Source organism: Cibotium barometz, chromosome 3 (assembly GCF_041138505.1).
Source record: "Cibotium barometz isolate CiBa-2024 chromosome 3, ASM4113850v1, whole genome shotgun sequence".
Classification (NCBI taxonomy): Eukaryota; Viridiplantae; Streptophyta; class Polypodiopsida; order Cyatheales; family Cibotiaceae; genus Cibotium; species Cibotium barometz.
Window position 1 is genome coordinate 43,534,877 of NC_141048.1, and position 22,313 is coordinate 43,557,189.

General features: G+C 42.4%; 2 protein-coding genes across 3 annotated transcripts; both read right to left on the minus strand.

Annotated features, from left to right (window-relative positions):
- Positions 1 to 179: 179 nt before the first annotated feature.
- LOC147640099 (uncharacterized) lies at positions 180 to 22,081 on the minus strand. 2 transcript variants are annotated; one of them, XR_015262434.1, is made up of 6 exons: positions 20,152 to 22,081; positions 18,520 to 20,023; positions 7,586 to 11,031; positions 7,322 to 7,444; positions 7,083 to 7,206; positions 180 to 836 (listed from the first exon to the last, which is right to left on the minus strand). XR_015262434.1 is itself a non-coding variant. In XM_086777110.1 (3 exons), exons 1-3 carry the CDS (start codon positions 20,307 to 20,309, stop codon positions 7,537 to 7,539), a joined length of 5,157 nt encoding a protein of 1,718 aa, XP_086633236.1. In that variant the 5' UTR covers positions 20,310 to 20,780; the 3' UTR covers positions 7,522 to 7,536. The 2 variants fall into 2 exon arrangements, 1 of the variants encoding a protein (XP_086633236.1); XM_086777110.1 differs by lacking the exons at positions 180 to 836; positions 7,083 to 7,206; positions 7,322 to 7,444 and having other exon boundaries at positions 7,522 to 11,031; positions 20,152 to 20,780.
- Positions 2,956 to 3,756, minus strand: LOC147640100 (putative pectinesterase/pectinesterase inhibitor 7). Its single transcript, XM_086824517.1, has 4 exons — positions 3,683 to 3,756; positions 3,496 to 3,572; positions 3,274 to 3,385; positions 2,956 to 3,232 (listed from the first exon to the last, which is right to left on the minus strand). Exons 1-4 carry the CDS (start codon positions 3,754 to 3,756, stop codon positions 2,956 to 2,958), a joined length of 540 nt encoding a protein of 179 aa, XP_086680643.1.
- Positions 22,082 to 22,313: the final 232 nt, after the last annotated feature.

Genomic DNA, 22,313 nt, shown 5'->3' on the forward strand with positions numbered 1-22,313 from the left:
AGTCCCTTTTTGCAACTGATGCTACAATTAGTGTGTTGCAATGACGATTTTCTGAGTTAAAGATGTAAGCACACACGCGTCAAAATAATCCTTATAGGTGCTGACTCTCAAGGAAAATTACATCGAAGTCCTCAACATCTCAACTCTACAAAAGCTGCTAACTCATTGAAAGCATTCCATAACAAGTTTTTGCATCTTTATTACGTACCTAGTGCTAATCCTCAGGATTAGTGACCTAATCCGACAAGGTTAGGGGGTTGATTGTTTTGGTGGCAAGGCCTTCCATGGAGTGGGTGGTCACTCTCTGAATAGTCTCTCAGGAGGGAGAGCTTCTCTTGCAACATATTAGTGTAGTCCATCTGGCCACTTGCAAGAAAGCTTACACACTTGAGAACAAGCTGAATGAGGAGGAGAATCCTCTCATCTTACCTCAGCTCTTGAACCCAACTGAATGGGTGGTGAGATGATAATGTTGATGATAATGTTGCTAATGATAGTCATGATAATGATACATGAAATCCCATGATCATCATTATGTGCTGAGGGGAAATCCCATCGTCATGTGCTGAGGGAATTGGAGAGGGGGCAGAGGGTTAGAGAAGATAAGGATTGAAGAGGTGAAGAGGGAGAGGATTGAGAAAGTGTAGAGCGAGAAATAGCGGAACCCTCTGGCTAGATCATTTCTGTGAAGTTTTTTGCTTCTGCTTCGGGGACTCAATTCAAGCCCATCATAGCTCTAATTCTCTTTTGCTCCAACAATGGTTCACTCCTTTGTTGCAACCATGGCTAAGCGTAAGGTCCAGACTCCACCCACATCAAGGTCAACCTTGAGACACCTGCAAGTTAACGTTGTGATGGGATTAATAACAATTAAGATAATCATATTGGGTTTACAACGGAGTTAATAAAATTAAGATAAACATACTAGGTTTGCAATGGAGTTAATAAAAATAAGATAATCATGTTGGGTTTGCGATGGAGTTATATTAAAATTAAGATAATCATACTGGGTTTGCGGAGTTAATAACAATTAATTTAATCATATTGTGTTTGCAATGGAGTTAATAACAATTAAGCTAACCATGTTGGCTTATTTCATAACAATTAAGCTAACCGTGTTGGCTTATTTATAATATACATACGTGTATATGCACGTACCTAGAGAGAGATCTACCTGAACACAGATAAGTGGCATAGGCATAGCTGCTCCATGTTGCGTACAGAAACAGGCAAGTTGTCACATGCAAAAGCCTTCTTTCAGCCCTAAACACCATCTTGGAACATGATTGATGCAAAACGCTTACAAAAGATGAAGAGGAGAGAGAGAGAGAGAGAGAGAGAGAGAGCTGAGTATTCAGTATATTCTATAGTACAAAAAGGCGTACTCTTGCAAGCCATAGGCTGCCATCAAAAGGCAGTATTTCCACCTAATCTAATCCTAAGCCTATGACTCAGTCCATGAATGACTGAATGAATCAACTAATGAGCAAGTCATGCCTTATATAGGCCCTTCAATCCCTAACGGACTGGCCGACTTGCTGTCGGCTAGGTCCTGGACAAAATACCAAATCTTTGCTGCAGCCGACAGAAGCACAAAGCACTTATGAGCTGGCCAACAGCCTCTTGTGTCCTCCACAAGGTCTTCTTGTCCATACTGGCAGCACAAGCTCCAAAATCTGGTCCTAATCTTGTTCTTTATCTGTTGCCCTTCAAGGATCAGCCCTGGGATTAGCATGTACATGTGCATGCACATGACATCCCTCTCTACTAAACTTGATGAAGGGATTCCAACTTCTATTCTTGGATGACTGTCATCGTCCCTTTGTCTCTTCCTAGAGTCCCAAACTTGTCATCCTTCCCTTCCTAGCAACCTTTTCACTGAAAACCCTGCCCGGTCTCCAAATCCGACTCCAAATCTGATGAAGATCTATGCATCTATTCCATCCTCTCCCCTATCCCTTCATGCCGTATCCCCCTAAACACTTTCTCTGGTCTTCTTTTCCCAAGTATTGAGTCTAGCATTCTCACTCCACCCCTTGAAGGATCATCCTCCCTTGGAACCGTTGCCTAAAAGCCTTTCCTGGTGTGCCCCAAGTGGCACCCGACTCACAGGACTGCCATTCCCCTTGGGCCTTCTGGATCACCACCAACCAATCTCCTGCGAACTTCTTCCATGTCTTGTGTTCCTTGGATTGTGCACCTTATCTGAGACAGAATCAGTGTTAGGCCTTGCTGAGCCTAATCCTCTGATACCAATGTCACATGCGGAAGCTCTGGAAGTCTTCTTTCAGCCCTAAACACCATCCTGGAACATGCTTGATGCAAAACGCATACAAAAGATGGACAAAAGAGAGAGAGAGAGCTGAGTATTGAGTATATTCTGTAGTACAAAAAGGTGTACAAATCTTGCAAGCCATACGTCGCCATCAAAAGGTGGTATTTAACCTAATCTAATCCTACATCTATGACTCACTCCATGGAGGACTGAATGTATCAATTAATGAGCAAGTCATGCCTTATATAGGCCCTTCAATCCCTTATGTACTGGCTGACCTGCTGTCGGCCAGGTCCTGGACAAAATACCAAATCTGTGCTCCAACTGACAGAAGCATAGAGCACTTACAAGCTGGCCGACAGCCTCCTGTGTCCTCCACAAGGTCTTCTTGCCCTTACTAGAAGCACAAGCTCCAAAATCTGGTCCTAATCTTGTTCTTTATATGTTCCCCTTCAAGGATCAGCCCTGGGATTAGCATGTACATGTGCATGCACATGACACAAGTATTCCCATGTTACCTTTGTCGAAGGCCAAGTCGCGACCAGCTTCACCCTTGAATTAGCAAACCCCCCCATCACCTACTACTGCCATAGCTCGTCCATAGACCTAGTCACCTACCCCTTCCGAGCTGTAGCTTTCTACACCACAATGACAAAGGGCCTCTCCTCGAGCCTGTGTGGTCATCCACGATCTTGTAACACTTCCATCTGGAGGGAAAACGAGCTATTACGCGGAGCATCCTCCACCTTCAAAGGGGAGGCTATGAGGTCATCTAGCATGATGTTGCACCGTTGGAAGGCTAAGCCTGTGAGCAAATAGCCTTCCTTCTTGCCTTGCGCTGTGTATGTAACGGGCCACGGCAAGCCACCAGCTAGCAATTCTATAACACCACCAGAGAATTCTCGAAGATGAAATCCAACGTGCCTAGAACCTAGCAATCTCTGTTGAACTGTTTGCCTGAGAGCACATACGTGTCTTGGTACCCCTAGAAGCAGCACTTGAACACAAAGTTGTCTGCACCGGCTCTCAGTGCAACTGCTTGATACCCACTTGGCCCTACCTCATTCCTGAATATCATGTTCCTGGCCATGAAACCATCTGCAGCTACACCTGTGATCAACACGCAGGGAAGCTTCACGAGTTTAATATATTTAGTATAAAATTAGCGTGCAGCTTGGATTTACGAAGCATTTAAGAGTTCTGCTTCTTATGTTATTGACCTGTAGGTGGTGTACTTTCTTCTTGCAACGTTCGTATTGCCAGTAATGATGGTTCTATTAAGCTGATGAAGCTGCTCCTGTGATCAACACTCAGGGAGGCTTCATGAGTTTAATATACTTAGTATAAAATTAGCATGCAACTTGGATTTACGAAGCATTTAAGAGTTCTGCTTCTTATGTTGCTGACCTGTAGGTGGTGTACTTTCCACTTGCAACGTTCGCATTTCCAGTAATGATGGTTCTATTGCATCCGTCTCCCATCAGCGTGAGACCAAAGACTTGCTGATGTTTAGAGGACGTAGATGCCAACTTTGATGTAGATTACAAAGCGGTCGCTACTATGGTTTTGGGGAACTCTTTCAAGAGCATCCTTTACTCTTTTGTAATCACCAGAGCCATTGGATGCAACGATGAGGTTGGCTGTCTGCAGTGGAGAGGAAGGAGCTTGCAGGAGATCTCGGTCTTTAGCCGGAATTACCCACTCTTGAAAACCAGGTTTGGAGTTTGTAGAGCTACCAATGTCATCGTCTAATTTCTTGTGCTAGAACATTAAATGGCGATGTAGCTGAAAGAAAAGGGGTGGACTTAAAGGCAGGGCATTCTTCCAGGAGGAAAGGTGGCCAAGCAAGGAGAGAGTCTGCATGAGGCAAAGTGAATTAAGGATAACCTCAGACATGAATTCTTGGCAGGAGAGCATGACAAAGGAGTTGTCTGATCGGAGGTGCTCAGCCTGATTTCCACGTCCTTGAGGGAGCTATGGAGCAGGAGGTGGTATAGGCCGAAGAGCTTCGTGATGGAGGTGTTGAGCTGGTCGACACTCTTGTTGCTTCTTTGCACTGGCCACCAAGTGGCGACGAGCTCCACCTCCACTCTCTGTTGTCTCTGCACTAGGTCAAGCGGGTCACGTGTTAGTAAGGGCCATGGAAAGAGGAGGCGACTCAGAGAGGGGGGGGGGGGGGGTACCTGGACGCAATGGAGGCGGCTCCTACGAGACCGGCACACACAAGTAGCTAGACGTGATGTCCAAGCGTGACTAGGCGTGATGTTCATACTTGGCCAGGCTCCCTGCCCCGTGGGACATGTGAGGAGCCGGCACGTGGCAGCTCCTCAACAAAGGAGAAGATAGCGAGAGTAATAGATAAAGATGTACAAATGAGAACTTGGCTATTTATAGGGAGGAGGAAAATTCGTAATTCAATCAGTTTTGCCATTTCAGCCCACAAAACTTCGTCCAAATCTTTTGTGTCCAAATTGTGCCCAAAAAGTGTCCCATATATGGGAGTATGTCTTGGGCACGTTGGGAGCCTATTGGGCTGCAAAATCGGCTCTAAATCGCCCCTAAAATGATGCCAAATCCGGGACTAATGATGAGGTTATCCATGTCCACTGCTGTGCAAGTGACATGCCCTCAAGAGAGGATCAGATGAACTACAATGAACACCACCATTGATTGCCTTTTATAGGCTCATGGATGACTTAATCAATTGGCCGACTGCTAGTCAACCAGCTCCATGGACAAACAATGCGCCAACCTGAGATGTGCCATCTCTAGTACCTAGCCGATAGGGTCTTGATCCACAGATACGCCTTCCCTTGCTTGTCAAAGCTGCTACTGCTAATCCTACTATTTTATCTCTTGCCCAATCAAGGATTAGCACTAAGAAATCAGCCATGTCCATGTGTGCACATGAAAACACACACTCTGAAAACTTGGCAACATTATCTCTATGGAACCAAGTTTGTTGTGTTGACCGACCATGAGTCGATTAAGTACGTATGTGATAGACCTAAGTTGAGGGGGTGGGCTGACTGACGCAAGACTTTGATATGGAAATAAAGTATGGGAAGGGTAGCCTAAATTGAGTGGCAGATGCCTTGAATAGGATTGGGGAGGTGAACTCTTAGAGCTTCATTGAGATTAGGTTATGACTCTCTGAGGAGGAGCAGAAAGTTGTTAAGCTTACCCCTTCATAAGGAGCTTCGCAATTCACAAAGATATGAGTAAGTAACTTAATGAACTGACCTCCAAACTATAACTGCACACAAAGGTAAATATGCATCATGACTTTTAGGTCCAGAAACTGAAATAGACTCGTTTCTTATGAGGAGCTGTTCAGTTTGGGGATAGAGCTTAGTTTATCTCACGAACCACTATAAGTCGTAGATTATCACATATTTGCTCTTAGGAATGCATTTCTCTAAATGCTTATCAAGTGGAGGAACCATCCATAGAAAATCTGTTCAGTCTCATTCTCGAATGTTCTTACTACTGACTCTATACTGGACGTTCTAGTTTGAAAGAGAAAATGTGCTGTCCCCAAAAAACAAGAGTGACACATCAGAACAATGCCTAAATGTATAGAAACAGTTAAAACTTAGCATTGTATGTGTCTCAAGGGTTAACCGAGTTGAGATAGTGTAAAGTGACCTTCGAATCAATAACACTCTTCACATAAAGTCTATAAAAGTGAAATACGGGCTTATTCTATGACAACGGACATTCCTCTGGTTGAAGAGCCAAAAGGTTTGGCACTACTTACACTCGGATAGTAGGCTCTCACGGTTATGGGACATGAGACTCACTATTGGTCTAGCCTCAAGCTCCAACTGCTCCCTAGAATTAATTGCCACTCAAGAGACCAAAGATAAGCAATAGTAGATTCTACAAGATGCTTGATTTCATGTGTTGTCACCACCACATCAGAGGCCATAAATTGTGGTGATGTTTTCTTTCAGCAATATGAGAAACCTCAACAAGAAGCATGCAACTCAGCTGGCTGTAGCTAGGCAACATACAAGAATACTGAAAGATACACAGGTGGAGACAACCGAGAAATGTGACAACCCCTCAAACACTTGATTCAAGGGGCGTGATATTAGGATAGTGTCATTGCATGCAACTGATTGTCAGGCACTCTAGCAGGAAGCACTTACTCTTTGATCAAAAAATTTGGTGCATCTGATTATTCATAAAGCTATTAAACAATTACACTCCCCCCACCCCCTCCCTCCTTTTTTTGGAGTATTTGCTTCACTGATTTAAGAATGGAGTACTAAGCAATGGCTAAAAACTGAACACAAATCATCTTCCTCTGGAGCAACAAAGTAGCTTCTCCTCCCAAACTGGAAGTACCTTTGCGGTTCGAAAGGCCCTGAAGATCTGCTGCTCTTCAGGTGAGTTCAGGGGATGATTTGGATGGCTTCTGGCTGCAAAATTCTTGCTCAAGGACTGAGCGAAATGAATGCTCAAACAAGCAAGGGTACCCCCTGCCCCGCAGCACCCCCGGCGGCATACAGCAGGTAAGCCTGTCAGCATGCTGTAGAGAACTGTAAATTTTTTAAAGTACGTAATGATATTCTACAGTTGAAAGCGTGCTTTAGCATTGCAGCAAGATTTTAACTCTTTGAAGGTATGGTGGTTCACAACACAAAAATTGCCTTTTAATAACTTCAAAGACACCAGTGTTTCCTGCCAAAGAATGCCTTCTTAATCCTGCAGTTTTAAGTAAAAAGAACCTGTTTTCTTTGCTTGTCCAAAACTATACACCAAGTTTGACTGCAAGTTTTTAACAAAGTGAAAGACTAACCTTGCGGCTCGAATTGTTTAGAACTTTGTCCGGTAATGCATTAACCTAACTTTAGCTCACTTCCATGTAAGAAACACATAGGAATAGCTCTATGGTGGAAGTACACAAATGCCAATAATCATAACTGAAAGCAAGGCACATTTCAGAATCCAAATTAGTTATGTCCGAGGAAAAAAAATTGTCATTCAACTGCACTTTGAAAGCTTTTTAAAAAATAAACCCGAGGCTGAGGCACCTACATGTCAGAAATGATAATTAAGGTTCTGTAGAGAGGCTTTCTGGTGAGTGTGGGGGAATCATGCACCAGATATGTGTAGCTTGGATTCCCTGCATTAGCTCAGGTGATGTGTTCCAGAACCTGTCTGTTATAAATAAAAGCATAGAGTAACAAAGAAACGGCATAAGAAAATATAACAAAACAATCAATATATGCTCAGAAATGCATTGGGAACTTCTATTTTCCAGCCTGAAATATATCTGCTACTGCATTGCAATCTACACACCAGCTATTGCTCCTTTCTGAGCTCTGAACAATGTCAGCTAACGTGCCAGACTGCTGATTGCCTCCAAATAGAGTACTAGAGCCACTCATGCCTAGCTTGTGAATATCAGCTAAGGTAGACTGCAATGTCAGAGATTGACTGTGTAGTTGTGGCTCATTCCCAGACAATAAGAAGTTATTTGCTGTATAAGGCTTGCCACTATGTTGGGTAACTATGCCACGGCCTCTGCTCAAGGTAGCAGGAACAGAAGCGTCACTGCTTGGCAAAGAGTCATCAATAATAAAAACTTCAGCAGGTGGTTTATTGACTCTGTTGACAAATCCCTGCTTCTTCGAATGAAGTTCTGCAGTTGAACTCAAAACTCGGGACCTCTCTCCTGGAATGGGCACTGAAATCGGTGGTTTTATAAAAGCAGAATCTTTATGAGCAGAATGCTCCATGTGGCCAAATTTAGCTGAGGGTATATTTTTTAAGGCATGGGGATGGATCTCCATTTTATCCATCATAAGAGAACAATTCCTTGGCTTGCAAGCATCCCCATGCCAAGCTTCAAGGCGTGAAGAGGAAGAGATATCTTGACTAAGTGTTTGTGGATACCGACTGTGAGTTTCCTGCAACAGACCAAGATGCCTAATCGAACTCGATGGATGAAAGCTTTGTGCTCCATTCTGATCAACAGGACTTTCCACACCTAATGATTTGATATTGTTGTTCGTCACAATGACATTCTGGCCCATGAGTTTGAAAACAGGATTACCAAAAATGTGCACCACACCTTGATCTCCAGAGTACTCAACAGTACCATAACCATTAAGACTTGATGTTAATTCTGCCCCAGACAAACTTTCTCTCCTCCCATTCATTCTTCCAGATGAAAGATTTCCACAAATAGGTGGATTTGATGAAGAATTACGAAGCTTCCCAGATACATCAACACTGCCTGCCATTGGATTAACACGTTCAGGGATGGTTGCGGAAGTGCTTCCCTTCATTGCCTGCAATGCAGTTTGCAAAAAGTGAGGCTGCACAGTCCCTCCATTCACTGATGTGTGGCCTGAGTTAACAATCCCTTGCAACGGCATAAGATTCAAGTATTCACGACCTATATGTAAGTCCTTAGGTGTACGCTTGAGAGAAGCGTTTAATGTACTCTGCTGATCATTCATAACACAATTTTTTGGTGGCAAGGAGTCTTGTGCCCTAGTGGAGTTACCAGCCATAGTCTTGGCAAGATCAGCCAACAAATCTGATGGTAGAGACATCCTTTCTGTAGACATGGCAAGCGTTGGTGCATAATCAAGGGCATCAACTTCATGACTAAGATTATGGCTGTCTTCCAACAAAGCTCCTGGTGCTGGGGACACAACCATTGGACCCAATTCAGAAGTCAGGATTCTGGAACTTAAGTTATCATGTAGACTGTCAAACAGTATGTTATTCTCATCCATAGTGCCATGTGCAGCTCGTATGCCTCTTTGGAGGCCTTCAGTGAAGCTAGCGTGATCTCGGTTTGGAGAACTTTTGTTAGCAGCAAAAAGGTTTCTTCTTCCCAAAATGCTCACATCCTGTCTATTGAGTATGCTTTGATTGCTGTTTACCCCTATTCTGTCACATAAATCACTTGTTAAAAGAGAGAAATGTGGGGCTCTGCCTAGATTTTCTAACCTTTCTGCAGATGCTAGCACCTGTCCATTATTTTTTATCATTTTTATCCCTGGTGCCGCAGCTAAAAGTTTAGAATTCTCTGACCACAAGGATGACATGCTTGTCAACAGATCCTGGTTTTCTGATCTGACCACGGAGTTAGAAACTTCAGGAGCAGCTGCACAATCATATGCCATGTGACTGGTCCTGAGGCTGTCAACAGACTGGAAACATGCTAAATCTTCTGCAAAGAGAGGTTTCTGACTTGTAGATAGAAGTTTAACTCTATCTTGGCCATCATCATCTCTCAAAATCAAATCGTTGACAGTCGCAAAACAGCCCAAACTAGCAGCAGAATTGCAACCATTAAAAGTTTGAACAGCAAACTTTTTTGCTGGAGAGGGAGAGAGGCTGATTCTGACTGCCTGCTCATGCAAAGAGGCAGCATTTAATCTTCCCTTGAAAGCTTCTTCCATGCTGAGAGGGAAAGTTTCCTCGGAGGAAGCTTCAAAGCTACTTCTGCAATCTGCAGTCCTATTTCCAGCCAGTCTTAACTGATCTGAATCACAAGAAGGCACCTGAACCAGTGGGTTCTGCTTGGTTGTGTTTGCATGCATAATATTCCTTTGTTCTGCTGCACCTCTGGGATTATTTACTCCAGCCTGATCCTTGGACACCCTGCTCATCAGGGATACTCTTTGCTCCCCTGTCACGTTTCCATAATCAAAGTCCTTCACAAATGTGCAATGAGGCATCTCCTCCACTGGACAGGCAGCAAGAGAGCCAGAATGCATCCCACCTTGGGCTGTATACTCAGTAAGAGCTCTACCTAATGTAATAGAACTGCCTTTGGGAGACTTCAAGTAGTCTGATGAATTATATGAATCAAGATTGTCAGATGACAAGAGGCGTTTGGAGGGACACAATCGTGCATGCTTATTTCTATCACAAGACCCCCCCTTTGTGTTACCCTTCATACCTTCAAGACATTTGCGCTTCAAAATCTTACCTTGATAACTGCTTGGCCTATCCGCTGGAATCAAACTAACCTCCTGATCTAAGGTTAACTCTTGAAATCCATTTATGCATGTCTTCCTTTGGCCACCCAGCTCTCCAAACCTATCCTTATCCTTATCTTTAGGAGCAGTTGCCACTAAAGTTCCAAGACTCTTGATTTTCTGTGCTACTCTCTTGTTCTTGAGAGGCCTTTCAGAATGCATCTCTGTTGCAATGTCCTCCTCCACTGCACTATTATCAACACTATCCAGAATCCAGTCAAAGTCTATTTGGGTAAGCTTTCGCTTCTTTAGGGCTTCATTTGGATGTTTGCCATCTGAAGACAGTACCTTCGTTTGATATTTCCCATTTGTTGCAACCAAGGACTGGGAATCATCTGAATTCTGAGAATGCTTAGTGAATGTTTTCCCTGGTCTACTTAGAAAACCCTCCACAGATCCTTGCTGCTCACGTATGTCAGCTTCTGGCTCCTGTCCTTGAAGGAAATCAAGCTTCTGCTGCAACCTTTTCTCTTCATCTGCACTTGTGTCCACTGGAGTAAAGCCAAGTAAATCTAAAGGTCCTGACCAACTGTGATCGGTCTGTTCCTCATCTGGCTGGCAATGACCTCCTGAGCTTGGAATATCTTGGATTGAGACTAGATTTAATGAGCCACTCCTTTTTTTCTTCCTACTCATTCTTGACTTCCCAGTATGCATGGGAGAAGCCACATGTGAAGACCTCAACAATCCAGGAACACAAGGTTCTTCTTGAAAGAGTTGTTGATCTTTACATGACTCTTCTAACTGCAGAGACAGCAGGCAGCTTTGTTAGTGTGTATAAAACAGCAGGTGAAGTGGCAAGTGCACACAACAGACTTTTGAAAAGCTTGCACTTTTAGTTAAATTCATGTGGTGTCCCACTGCATTGTTCACAAAAAATTCAGAACAAAATGCAAAGATAGAGCAGTATATACAAAATCAGCAGCAAGGCATACACCACTATTAAAACCTTTTGAACAAAGAAACAAATCATTGCAAGTGACTTATTCAGGACTCCAGAGATTTTCCACCCATGTCCTTCATATCTCCATAAACAAGCAATGAATTAAATCTGGAAATAGTTCAAATTCAACAGATTGGAGTATTTGGTCTTCCCAACGTTTCCAAAAAAATAGTTTTTGCGAAAGATGTCAACTATTAATTGGGCCTTGTAAAAATGTTGACGATCAACGCGCCACCCTCACACCCTCATCATTTGGTACTCTCATCTCGACTTATCATCACTTACTCTTCTTTTGTAAGGCCCCCTTTCCGAGGAGCAACCATCTTTGAGAGGTTAGCATCCCGGTTTTGACTCCGGACAGGGTTGTGTGTGACCAGTGACAGCTTTGTGTTGTAAAAGAATTTCAGTCAGGCTCGCATATTGAACAAGCAAACATGTCAAGAAGCATGCAATGACTACTCTTTAAATGACAAATTAGGGTATATCGATCCAAATAGCATGCTACAAATTAACAATCATGAGGACTGATATACACAGTAGTCTCAGATAGCATGAAACTATAGAAAGACGCATGGGCCAAATGAAAAATCAACACCTAAATGGCATGCACAGGAATCCCAAACCCAAACATAAATTTGTGGCGAGCTGTGTAGGTCACCATATTATGATTCTTTCTCAAAACTTAAGTTGACTTACTTTTCAAGGGAAATATATTCAAGAAACTTTAAGGCCTTTGTTAAGAATGAGGGAAGCTACAGAATTGAAGTACTAACGTTGGACACAAGAGGAAAATATAAGAACTATGAGTTCACAACTTCTGTTGAGGATGTGGAATCAAGCAACAATCTATTGCCGCTAATGCATCTCAATAGAACACCCTATCTGATCAAAAGACAAGAAACCTAGGCCAATTTCAGCAAATGGACAATGGAGGGAGAATTGTGAAGAATCTAGACCTAACACTCCAGGAGTAAAAAACTGAGGAGCGTGCATCTTCCTTTCATGAGCACGATGTTGAAACATTCTACTTACAAAGGGTCTCAAGTGATCGACATTGTTCTCTATTAGGGTGTGATCCTTGAAAGAACCAATCTCATCATTGTGCTTGCTTCATGTAATTGTGATGCCATGAGGGTTTTCTCAAACATTGTGACTTTGTGCATGCAAACTTACACAAGATGAGGCTTAGGCCTATAATGAAAACTACCAAATCATGAAATAAATGACCACACATTAATCTCTATTGGTGAGTTCTGTTGTGTTTGGGACACTGAAGGTAAATACTTGAATTATGAGCCACTTATGACATGAGTGTGAAAGCACCTATTCCTTAAAACATGTGCATTTATTTTAGGTCAAACCTATATAAGTGAGTTATTGACTCACAAGTGGCAGAGGACTCCTTGGGGATCAAGACCCAAGCAAGGCCTAGGTCGTGTTCCAAGAGTTTGGGTGACACACACGGCTCGATGTTGGTCTAGCCTCAAGCTCGGGAGATACGCCCACAACCACTTCAACGTGTTGGTTTTTGTGTGCGATTGTTTTTCAAAAACTATCCAAGAGCTAAGTGGTTGTCTTAGATGGTATCACAGCAACTCAGATATTCCATGCAACTACTCCTTGTTGGAAATAAAATGTGATAAATGTGTTGTTGAGATTACATGGTGCTTGAGAGAGAGAGAGAGATGGAGGGGAGAGAGAGAGAGAGAGAGATGGAGGGGAGAGAGAGAGAGCACAATGGAAAGAAATTGCACAACACAATGATGAATGAATAACAATAATACTTCCACCATACACAATGTTTTTATAGGCATCAAGCCTCATCTTTTGACCTAGACCTTAATAAGGGATGTTCACACCCTAAGGGGGTGTTCACACCAATGGACACACTACTAGACTTCGAAATACCCAACCAACCTCCCTTTAGAATGATGGAGGTAACGTCTCAATAGCCTCCAATAGTTCATGTACTCCAACACTAGCAAAGAATCAAGACATGGCCCCGCTTCAAACTCAAAGGCTAGTAAGCATGGCTTAGAGAGGCCAGTGAGCAAGGCAAGGGCTCACAGGCTCAACAAGCATGGCTCACAGGCTTAACAAGCATGGTCTTTGCAGAATACTCGAGGTCAGGTGCTGCCTCAGGAGACAAAGACAGCCTACATCAGCATACTAAAGCAAATCCCCCTCGCTCTAAGCATGGTAAAGAGGGAACGATAGAGCATTACAAGAAACCCAAAATATTCAGATTTTGGAGGACATCCCGGACATCGAACCCATGACTACAAAATATTCAGATTTTGAGGGACATCCCGGGTAGATGGATAGGACAGAAACACTAAAAATGAAGAAACTCTTAAAAAAAATGTAGAAACCCTAAAATCACCCAAAAAAAATACAAAACACTAAAAAACGCATAAACGTAGATGAGCATGATGGCATGGAGAAAAGGGTTAGCCAAACATGAGCATGGTGGGATGGAAAACACAATGAGAGGTGGATAGGGTGGCTCTGAAACCATGTTGAGATTACATGGTGCTTGAGAGAGAGAGAGAGAGAGAGAGAGAGAGAGAGAGAGAGAGCACAATGAAGAGAGATTGCACAACACAATGATGAATGAATTATGATAGTACTTCCACCATGTACATTGCTTTCATAGGCATAAAGCCTCATCTTTTGACCTAACCTTAATAAGGGCTATTCACACTCTAAGGGGGTGGTACACACCAATGGACACACTACTAGAATCCGAAATACACAACATGTGTGTACTAAAGAACTTTGCCTAGTTTCATTATTTCAATTGTAAGGTCTTGGGGACTATGGTCGAAGATGATATGAAGAGAGGTGAATGTATGGGTTCATGGACACATGGTTGGTGATGTGAAAGGTCACGTAGGGCTATAACCACCAACAACTACTCTATTGTAATGTGCATATTCTCAGTGCAATTCGCTAATGTGATACACATTATGAAATAATCTTGTGTTCTCTTGCTGTTTGGGCATCATCTTGAATCACCCTCAGAGAGAAAGAGAGAGAGAGAGAGGCCATCATTTTCCCTACAAATTGGTATCAGAGCATGGCGCTCTATCCCTTCAATAATGGGTAGGACGAAGAAGCATGCAACTCATTTGAAGCACTTCCCTAAATCAAACCCTTGAAGTTGCCAATCATCAATAGGCTTGCCTGCTACGTGCACGGGCAGAGCATGGATTAAAGAGCTCTCACACTCATTTTTCTCAACATTGAAGATACTCAACTAATGCATGTGGCACATTTCAAAATGTCACAAGAAGTGTGGTAAGCTCTTGGCAACATGTATGAGAATAAGAATGCTTCCAACAAAATTCTCATTAAAAAGAAGCTCTTTGATGCATAAATAAAAGAGAATGAAGACATGGCCACACATCTAGCATTTGTGCAATCATTGTTTCATCAACTCAAAATTCTTAAGTCTCAAAGAAGCGACGATGAAGCAATCATTTATATTCTTGGCAGCTTACCACCATGATATGAGAAATTTGCTTCTATTTTTGGTGCACTCATCGTTGAACACTCAGAATTGTCATATGTTTATAACTTATGCTCAAGAAGGAAACGCAAAGAGAAGCTTTCAAAGTCAAGGGAACATGCATTGTTCTCAAACAACACAAAGTCAAAGCCATGGAAAACAAAGCATCGATCCAAAGGAAATTATGGAACTAAATGGGATTCAAGTCAAGACCAAAGCCAACAATCAACAAACCACAAATTGCAAGAGGACATGTAATCAAAGAATGTTGGAAGAAAGCATTTGATGATCAAAACAAGGACAAAGGCAAACAGAAAGAGAACACCTACTTTGCATTTGAGAAGATATGACTCCTCAAAGAGGTGATAAAGACTCTTCCTAAGGAAGAGATGAAGCTCTCGAAGGATAAAACTTGTCCTATATCCACAAGGGCTAGTTTAGTGCATAACTAGGTGTAGACCACTTCATTATGGGAGTGAAGGCACATATTAGGAGTGTTTTCATTAAGGGAGGGTGTTGAAAATAAAATGTGATACATGTGTGTAATAAAGAACTTTACCTGGCTTCATTATATCAATTGTAAGGTCATTTGAGGACTAAGGTTGAAGATGATATGAAGAGAGGTGAATGTATGGGTTCATGGATACATGCTTGGTCATGTAGGGCTATAACCACCAACAACTACTCAATGCAATTCTCTAATGTGATACACATAATGGAATAATCATGTGCTCTCTTGAATCACCATGTGAGAGAGAGAGAGGGGGGGGGAGAGGCCGTCATTTCCCCAACATTCCTCGTCGACCACATTGTTGTTATCATTCTTGTTGACATTACACTCCAACTCGCGATTATTCTCTAGATACTTTGATGCTGATTATGATTGTGTCAGCACGAGAGAAGTGTGTTTTTGACAGATGTCAAAATCAAGTGCAAATAGGGCTGTTTTTTGTGTTGCATTGACTTTTGGACCGGCTCTTGAGCAAGTGTTCTTTTTGTTGACCATGCATGTGTATGGCAGAAAAAACCCACAATTTTCTTCAAATGTGTGGTAGGGGTGGTGGGCTGGACACCTTGCTGATTCGCACCTGTCCAAAACAAATCGCACACCCTTTTAAGGCAGCACTATTTTTTTTTTAATCATTAGCATTGATTGCGTAATCATTGGTCTTTATTTGTGGCTCACCTTAAAGCCACAGAAGCTTTCTTTCTCGCAATATCTAACCACACCCACAATTCAGCGTTCTCTAACTTCCTAGTGCTCTTCCAAGCACTTGCAGCAAAGCATGCAGGCACAAAATTGAGAGAAAAACAGCTTTGGATTTCTTGCAAGAGAAACAAGGTACGTTGCACTTTGCTAGGAAAAGCATTTGCACGGCTCAAGATAGAGCTAAGTTTTTCATATACCAATGGAAAGTTCACATTATTTCCCAAACGTCATAAAAAATAAAATGTGATCTAGACACCATGAGAGGCTACTCATGGCATGCATGTACACAGTAGGTAGGTGAGGCAGCGTGGATGTCCACAGGAGCGAGTGCACCGAGCAGGCTTGGAGAGATGGGCCTAAAGTGGGGTTTGGAGCCCAAATCTAGTTAAATAAAAAAACAGTGAAGGTATATGAAATGTTATGTTACATCTCATACCATTTTCTAGCATATATTCTCGATGCAATTATGACCTTGAGAGAACATGAAGGAATAGCTAGATAAAGAACTGGAAGCTTGGTCCTCCCCTTAACAGGCCACACCATTAAATGCACCTTATATATATCTAAACAAGCATCTGTAAAAACTGCACACTGGAACCTGTCAATCTGATATTGATATGGCATATCTAAAACGCATCCCATGAGATCACCTCATGTATGTAATAAGCTGCATTAATGGCATTTGAGAGTGAGGTCAATCTACAGGCTGTCCCCCTATTCCAAATGAGACTGAAATCCTGATTGAAGGCTGAAAACAACCTTCAAATCTGATTTGCAATTTGGACCCTACACAAATTTATTTTTTTAGAGCAAAGTAGCAACCACAGACTTGGAATCTCTCAACCTCATATAATAAGCTTGCAAATTCACAAAAAATCTTGCTAAACACGTTACAAACCAAACTAATTAATAAACTTGAAGTGCAAGGCCATATAATATGCTTACAAATTCACAATCTTGCTAAACACATTACAAAAAACCAAACTCATTAAAAAACCCGAAGTGCAAGGCTTTGAACAGAACATGAAACCTTCTATAGTCTACTCAACAGCAATAGGAAGCTCTGGACTTATACATGTTAAATGTTGTTGTTCAAGCTGAAACTCTTCTCTTCAAGATTGGTCTTCTCTTACTTGGCTAGTCCTTGTAGAGGATGTGTAGAATGGGGAAAGATGGGTTTCACTTTGTAGACCTGCCCAGTTTCGGGCTTGAAAGGTTATGTTAAAAGAGGTTTCTGTTCTAATTTTGGATGCTTCATGAATGAATAATTTCCCAATTGTTTCAAATATTTCAATTTTGCCTACCTAAAATGGCTTCTGAAGCCGGTGGGAGATGAAAAATAAAATATTTTAGCGAGAGGAAAAAAGGATGATTCCTCATTCCTAGCTCCACATCACAACAAAAAATAAGCTTCATTTGTTAGTTTAGTATCATCTCCAGAGTTCAAATTGGAACCTAAATTTCACTTCTTAATCCACAAGTCTTCAGAACAACATAGTTAAGGCTCGTACCAACGTTTCCTATCCCTCAATTGTAGTTTTTCATAAAAACCTCTTTCACATTCGCTAATCTCCTATAACAGTCTAGCTTTTCACCATGCATTCGCTTCTCTTCAAACAGGAGCCCCTCCTCCTTGTCCTTCAATACATAGGCCTTAGAAGAAACCATTTTGTAATGAAAATATCTTAAACAGAACTTGAACTCAATTACAAGTTAATATTTTTGGCATCTTCCAAATAGTATACATGAAAGGAGTTTCGAGTGTATGTTTGAAATGCCCAAAGCACTTCGAATGATCACGTTTCATTGAAGAAACAGATTCCAATGCCCCACTGTGTAACCCAACTAACGGAGCATAACTCTTTACCACAAAATGTACAGTCGTTAATTTCTAGAAAGCAGTGCCAACAAAACTACACAACTATTTACCAAAGCAAAAATGCAAAGTTACTTTTGTACGAGTTTACTCATGAAGCTTTGAATCATCAACATCATCCTGCATGGCGTAGCACAAAATGGCATCACTGAAAATTTATGTAAAACGTATTTACGCTTTAGTATTCAAATCTATATATAAACTACTGACACAAACATATCTCTACATTGAAGCGCCCACTGTCCCATAAAACCGTGATACCAATCCAACACACAACAGACCTGTACCAGACAGACAAGCCATATGCACAGCTTTCATCTTTGATAAACATCTGGGTGTACCTTCCATCTTTGAAAATCTCCAACCAACAAAAAAAACAACTAAGAAAATATCTCTATTTTAGTCACCAAGATTAATATTGAGCATCAGCTATTTATTACTCTAAGCTCTGGGTTAAACTTAACAAAACATGTATCCTACAGAATACAGTTAGGAGAGTGGCAGCATGCTTGTTCTCGCAAGTTTATCAAATTATCATCTTCATATAGTTTTATTATTATTGTATAGATTAGGGCATATGTGTTTTCCTTGGCCATGATTAATGGTCTGATGCATGTTGCCAAGATCTAAAGATATGAACTAGTCATAAAAAGCTTCAAGCACTGGACATTGGCAAGAGAGAAAAAGAATACCTCAGCTCCAGCATCAATTGCACTTGTACTTGACCTGCTCCCAAACATTTTGTGTTGTGAAGTAGATTTTGTAACAGGGTACTTTTTTTGAACCTTCTCTGGCTGCTGTTGTTTCTGCTCTAGAGAAAGTCCAGCTACATGTGTTTCTTCTCCTCCTACAATGTTTTTCCCTTTCCAAGCTGGCCCCCGATACAAAGAGGTCCGAGGCTGTCTTCTAACCACCACACCCCCCCAGCCCAGAGAGGAAGAAGGATCATCCATGGATGCCTTCTCATTCAAAGCCCACCGTTTTGAACTCAACTCCAGATCTTCCAAAGTTCGAGCAGGCGCTGCAGCACAGATGTCTACCATGGAGCGCATTCTCCTTGGCTTAATTCTGCTCTTACATGCTCTTCCTTCACCTTTGTCACCTGGTAAAACGCTTTCCAAACAATGATCTATATGTGCATTCAGTGCAGTGTTGGAAGTAGAAGTAAAGTTCAAACATACAGGGCAAACTTGTGGTATTAGAGTATCCAAGTTTAGGGCTGTAAAACTAGAATCCTCACAATTCCTACTTTTTTCTGCTCTAGTCGGCAGTCCCACCAATTCAGGCTCAAGGCACGAATCAGTGGCCTGATCTGATATGCTCAACCACTCAGCTAATGGTTGAGATTTATCCTGACATGCTTTTCCAGCTACCACAACCTTAGAAGGCTTCAGATTGTGAAAATCTGCTTGCTTTGACCCTATGGAGCACTCATGTGAGAGCAATCTAAACTTGCCTTTGTGCTGTTGTTGAACTTTTGCTATTGCACCATCTTCATGATCACTAAAATCAGCCACTATAACTTGAATGGACCCAGATTCAGACTCAAACTGGCCAGAAAATTGGGAGTTAGAATCCTTTGCTGCAACAGGGGTATTGTCACTCTGAGAGCAGATAGTTTCCAAATGAGCAGAAGCATGTGCCTCGGTCCTTCCATGGCCTAAGAGATCAACTGTCCCATCTACTCGGTCTGCAGAAAGGAGGCCACTGAATACTGTGTCAGCACACGTGCCTGTCTCATTCTCTGATTCATCTTCTTGTGACTTCTGCAAAGCTACATTCACTGCTGCTCTGAGCAACATTTTCTGTGTCCCGAGGGGCTCAACAATTCTTGTACCTTCTGAATGGTTCTCCTCTGATTGCTTGACTGAAAGTTGGGCTTCAACATAACCTAAATCTTGGTCACCAGCAAGCAGCTTCCTAGTGGAAGCTGCTGGGTCACCTGTCTTGCCATTTGTACAATCTTGCTCCCTACTTTCCTCACAAAGCTCGTCTGTCTCCTCCTTAGAAAGCACCTGCTGGGAACTCAAAAGTGGTCTTTCATGCTCACCATCAACATGATCATAGCCTCTGGGAGGGGGGTCAAAAGGTGGCAGAAATGGTTTCAAGCCCATACTAAGGCACTTATCTAATATTCCTTGTCGAAAAGGCCAGCATTTGGAGAAGTCTCTACGTCGAACAGTGGAGACAAAGTGCCTGCAGTCCCACATACATCAAAAGAAATGTTAACAGCATATACAACCATGGGATATGTCTTAAAAGCAGTAAATTTTGCTGCCATATCAGATTAGACTTAGGCGATAGACCCTAGACATATTATCCACCTTATCTGAAAAGAAGAAAGCTCTGGAATGCAAATCTTCTTCTCAAGAAGCTTGGCTTGATGTGAGCAATCTTCCAGCCCCTGGTTGACTTGGAGAGGCCTTGATTCCGAGCATTTGGCACAGTTGACCTCAGGTGCTGCAGTTGGCAAAGTGGCCATGTGCACTTGATTGAAAAGGGTAAAAACCCTCAAACCAATAAAGCTGAGGTTGAATCAGTTGTGACCATGACAATGTTGATTAAATCATGTGGCCGTGAGAATGATATGAGTCCTAGCTCACGAGGCTGCAACTTGTGGAATTAGTTGTGACCATGACAATATTAACGTAAATTATCTGGCCATGAGAATGATATCAGTCCTAGCTCATTAGGTTGCAACTTGTGGAACTAAGTACGTGTTTCACTCTGTTAGGTTTTTTGTTATCATGAGTGTCCAGTAAATATGTTTCACTCTATCTGGGAAGGCTTTGATACTGCTACACACCAAATTAAAGGCAATATATAGTTGGTGTGATACTCAGACAAAACGATGTCAAGACTGCAGTTTGATGCTAGAAAAGTTTGCAAACGCAAGCTTCTAATGGTGAAGATGGCAGTATGGTGAACACGGTTCACATGGCATATACAGGTTGAGATATAGCTAATGTGAAGAGTTGAAATATAACTTAAGGAAGGAAGAAAGGGGGAAGGGCAGAAGCAAGAATTGATATGTGAATATGATAATCAACTAGCTCAACCCAAAAGGGGGAATTGTGATTTCAACACAGCTGAAAGGGATATCACATAATTGGGCTGTTACTAGTGCAAGAATGTGCTGGTTGAAAGGATATACAAGGTGTCAAAACCACACCTTTAAGATCCTCTCAGCCTCCGATATACTAATCACCTGCAAATAGAACACCTTAGCAAAGCAGAGGTCAACAAATAATGGAACTCTTTTCTTTCCTGCAGTAAAGTAGGATGGGAATGTGGAGGAAAATGCTCAATGAGTTGTGGCATGTATGCTTGCAAAGGCAGAGAGGCAAACCTGCAGCTCTCTCCTGTAATTGCACTCCCCTAAAAATGTCAAAGTGTGTAGGTAAAGGCTAGATTTGCACATACTATCAACCTTCATAGCTTACTGATAACAACTACGGTATAAGTTGGAAGAGCAAAGACACACTGTGGAGACTGAGAAAGCCCAAGGGAAAGGGTTTCCTACTTCATAAGAGCAGGTTTTTTGCTCATTGTATGCAGGAAACGCTCAAAATAACAAAGAGTGACAGGAACTCTACTTTGGGCTCAATGCAACAACTGCCATGGCTTCATGATCATAGCAATGACTGCAGTTTTTGACAGAAAGGCCTAGGCAAGGAAATTTGGAAGATGCTTCAGAACCACAGGCTTTGGTGTGAAGGGGGGCTCGGAAAACTTGTGATGACACACACAGCATAGCAGGGCTTCGTGATCACGCATCAATTTTCTCTCTTTAACACTCTGCACTGCAGGTAAGACCTTGAGCTCCTGGACTCCTTGCTCGAGTAGGACTGTATGTAAAGCTTTGTGATCACGCCTCTGCGATCTGCGAGCAGCTTCAGTTGGAAAAAGAGGATCTGCAGTTCAATACATGAGATCTGTAGCCAGAAGGTTTGCCTTCACTGCAGCAAGATGTGATCTTGAGAGCAAGAGAACCACCAGTACCCCTCTGAAAACAGAAGAAGAAGACGGAACATTCGTCTGCAGCAGGCTTGATCTCGTTGCAGGATATGGATGAAGATGGATCTTCTTCAGAGAACGCAACTACGTTAACCTGCACAGGCAGAAAACTGCAAAAACAGCAGTAGATGAAGAAGAAGAAGAAGAAGAAGAAGAACCCTGCAGCCCTAATTACAGAACATGGAGAGGAAAAGAAACCTCTACTAGGGCAGGGTGAGTAACCTGCGGAGGGAAAAAGAGAGAGGGGGGGGGAGAGCGGTGTAACTTAACACAAACGGCGGTGATGGAGGAGAAAGCAGACGAAAGAGAGGGATACAGGGTCGTTTGTCGCGTTGGCGCGTCTTGCCAGGAACGTGACAGCCGCCATCCTGGAACGGCGGGGTCAATGTGACGTGGGAAATACGGCTGAACTTAAGCCTTGGAAAATGAGGCTGATTAGGCAGGTCGTCTAGTCAGCCAGGAAACTAAG

What these genes read in the sequence shown, in the direction of transcription:
- LOC147640100 (XM_086824517.1), bottom strand. Translation starts at nt 3,756, where the DNA reads ATGGGAGACGGATGCAATAGAACCATCATTACTGGAAATGCGAACGTT. An exon ending in GGAAAGTACACCACCTACAG is followed by an intron (nt 3,573 to 3,682) that starts GTCAGCAACATA and finishes TGTTGATCACAG; the next exon opens with GAGCAGCTTCATCAGCTTAA. An exon ending in GCAGACAACTTTGTGTTCAA is followed by an intron (nt 3,233 to 3,273) that starts GTGCTGCTTCTA and finishes ATGTGCTCTCAG; the next exon opens with GCAAACAGTTCAACAGAGAT.
- LOC147640099 (XM_086777110.1), bottom strand. Translation starts at nt 20,309, where the DNA reads ATGGCCACTTTGCCAACTGCAGCACCTGAGGTCAACTGTGCCAAATGC. An exon ending in CTTTCTTCTTTTCAGATAAG is followed by an intron (nt 20,024 to 20,151) that starts GTGGATAATATG and finishes GTGGGACTGCAG; the next exon opens with GCACTTTGTCTCCACTGTTC. An exon ending in CAATTGATGCTGGAGCTGAG is followed by an intron (nt 11,032 to 18,519) that starts GTATTCTTTTTC and finishes CTGTCTCTGCAG; the next exon opens with TTAGAAGAGTCATGTAAAGA.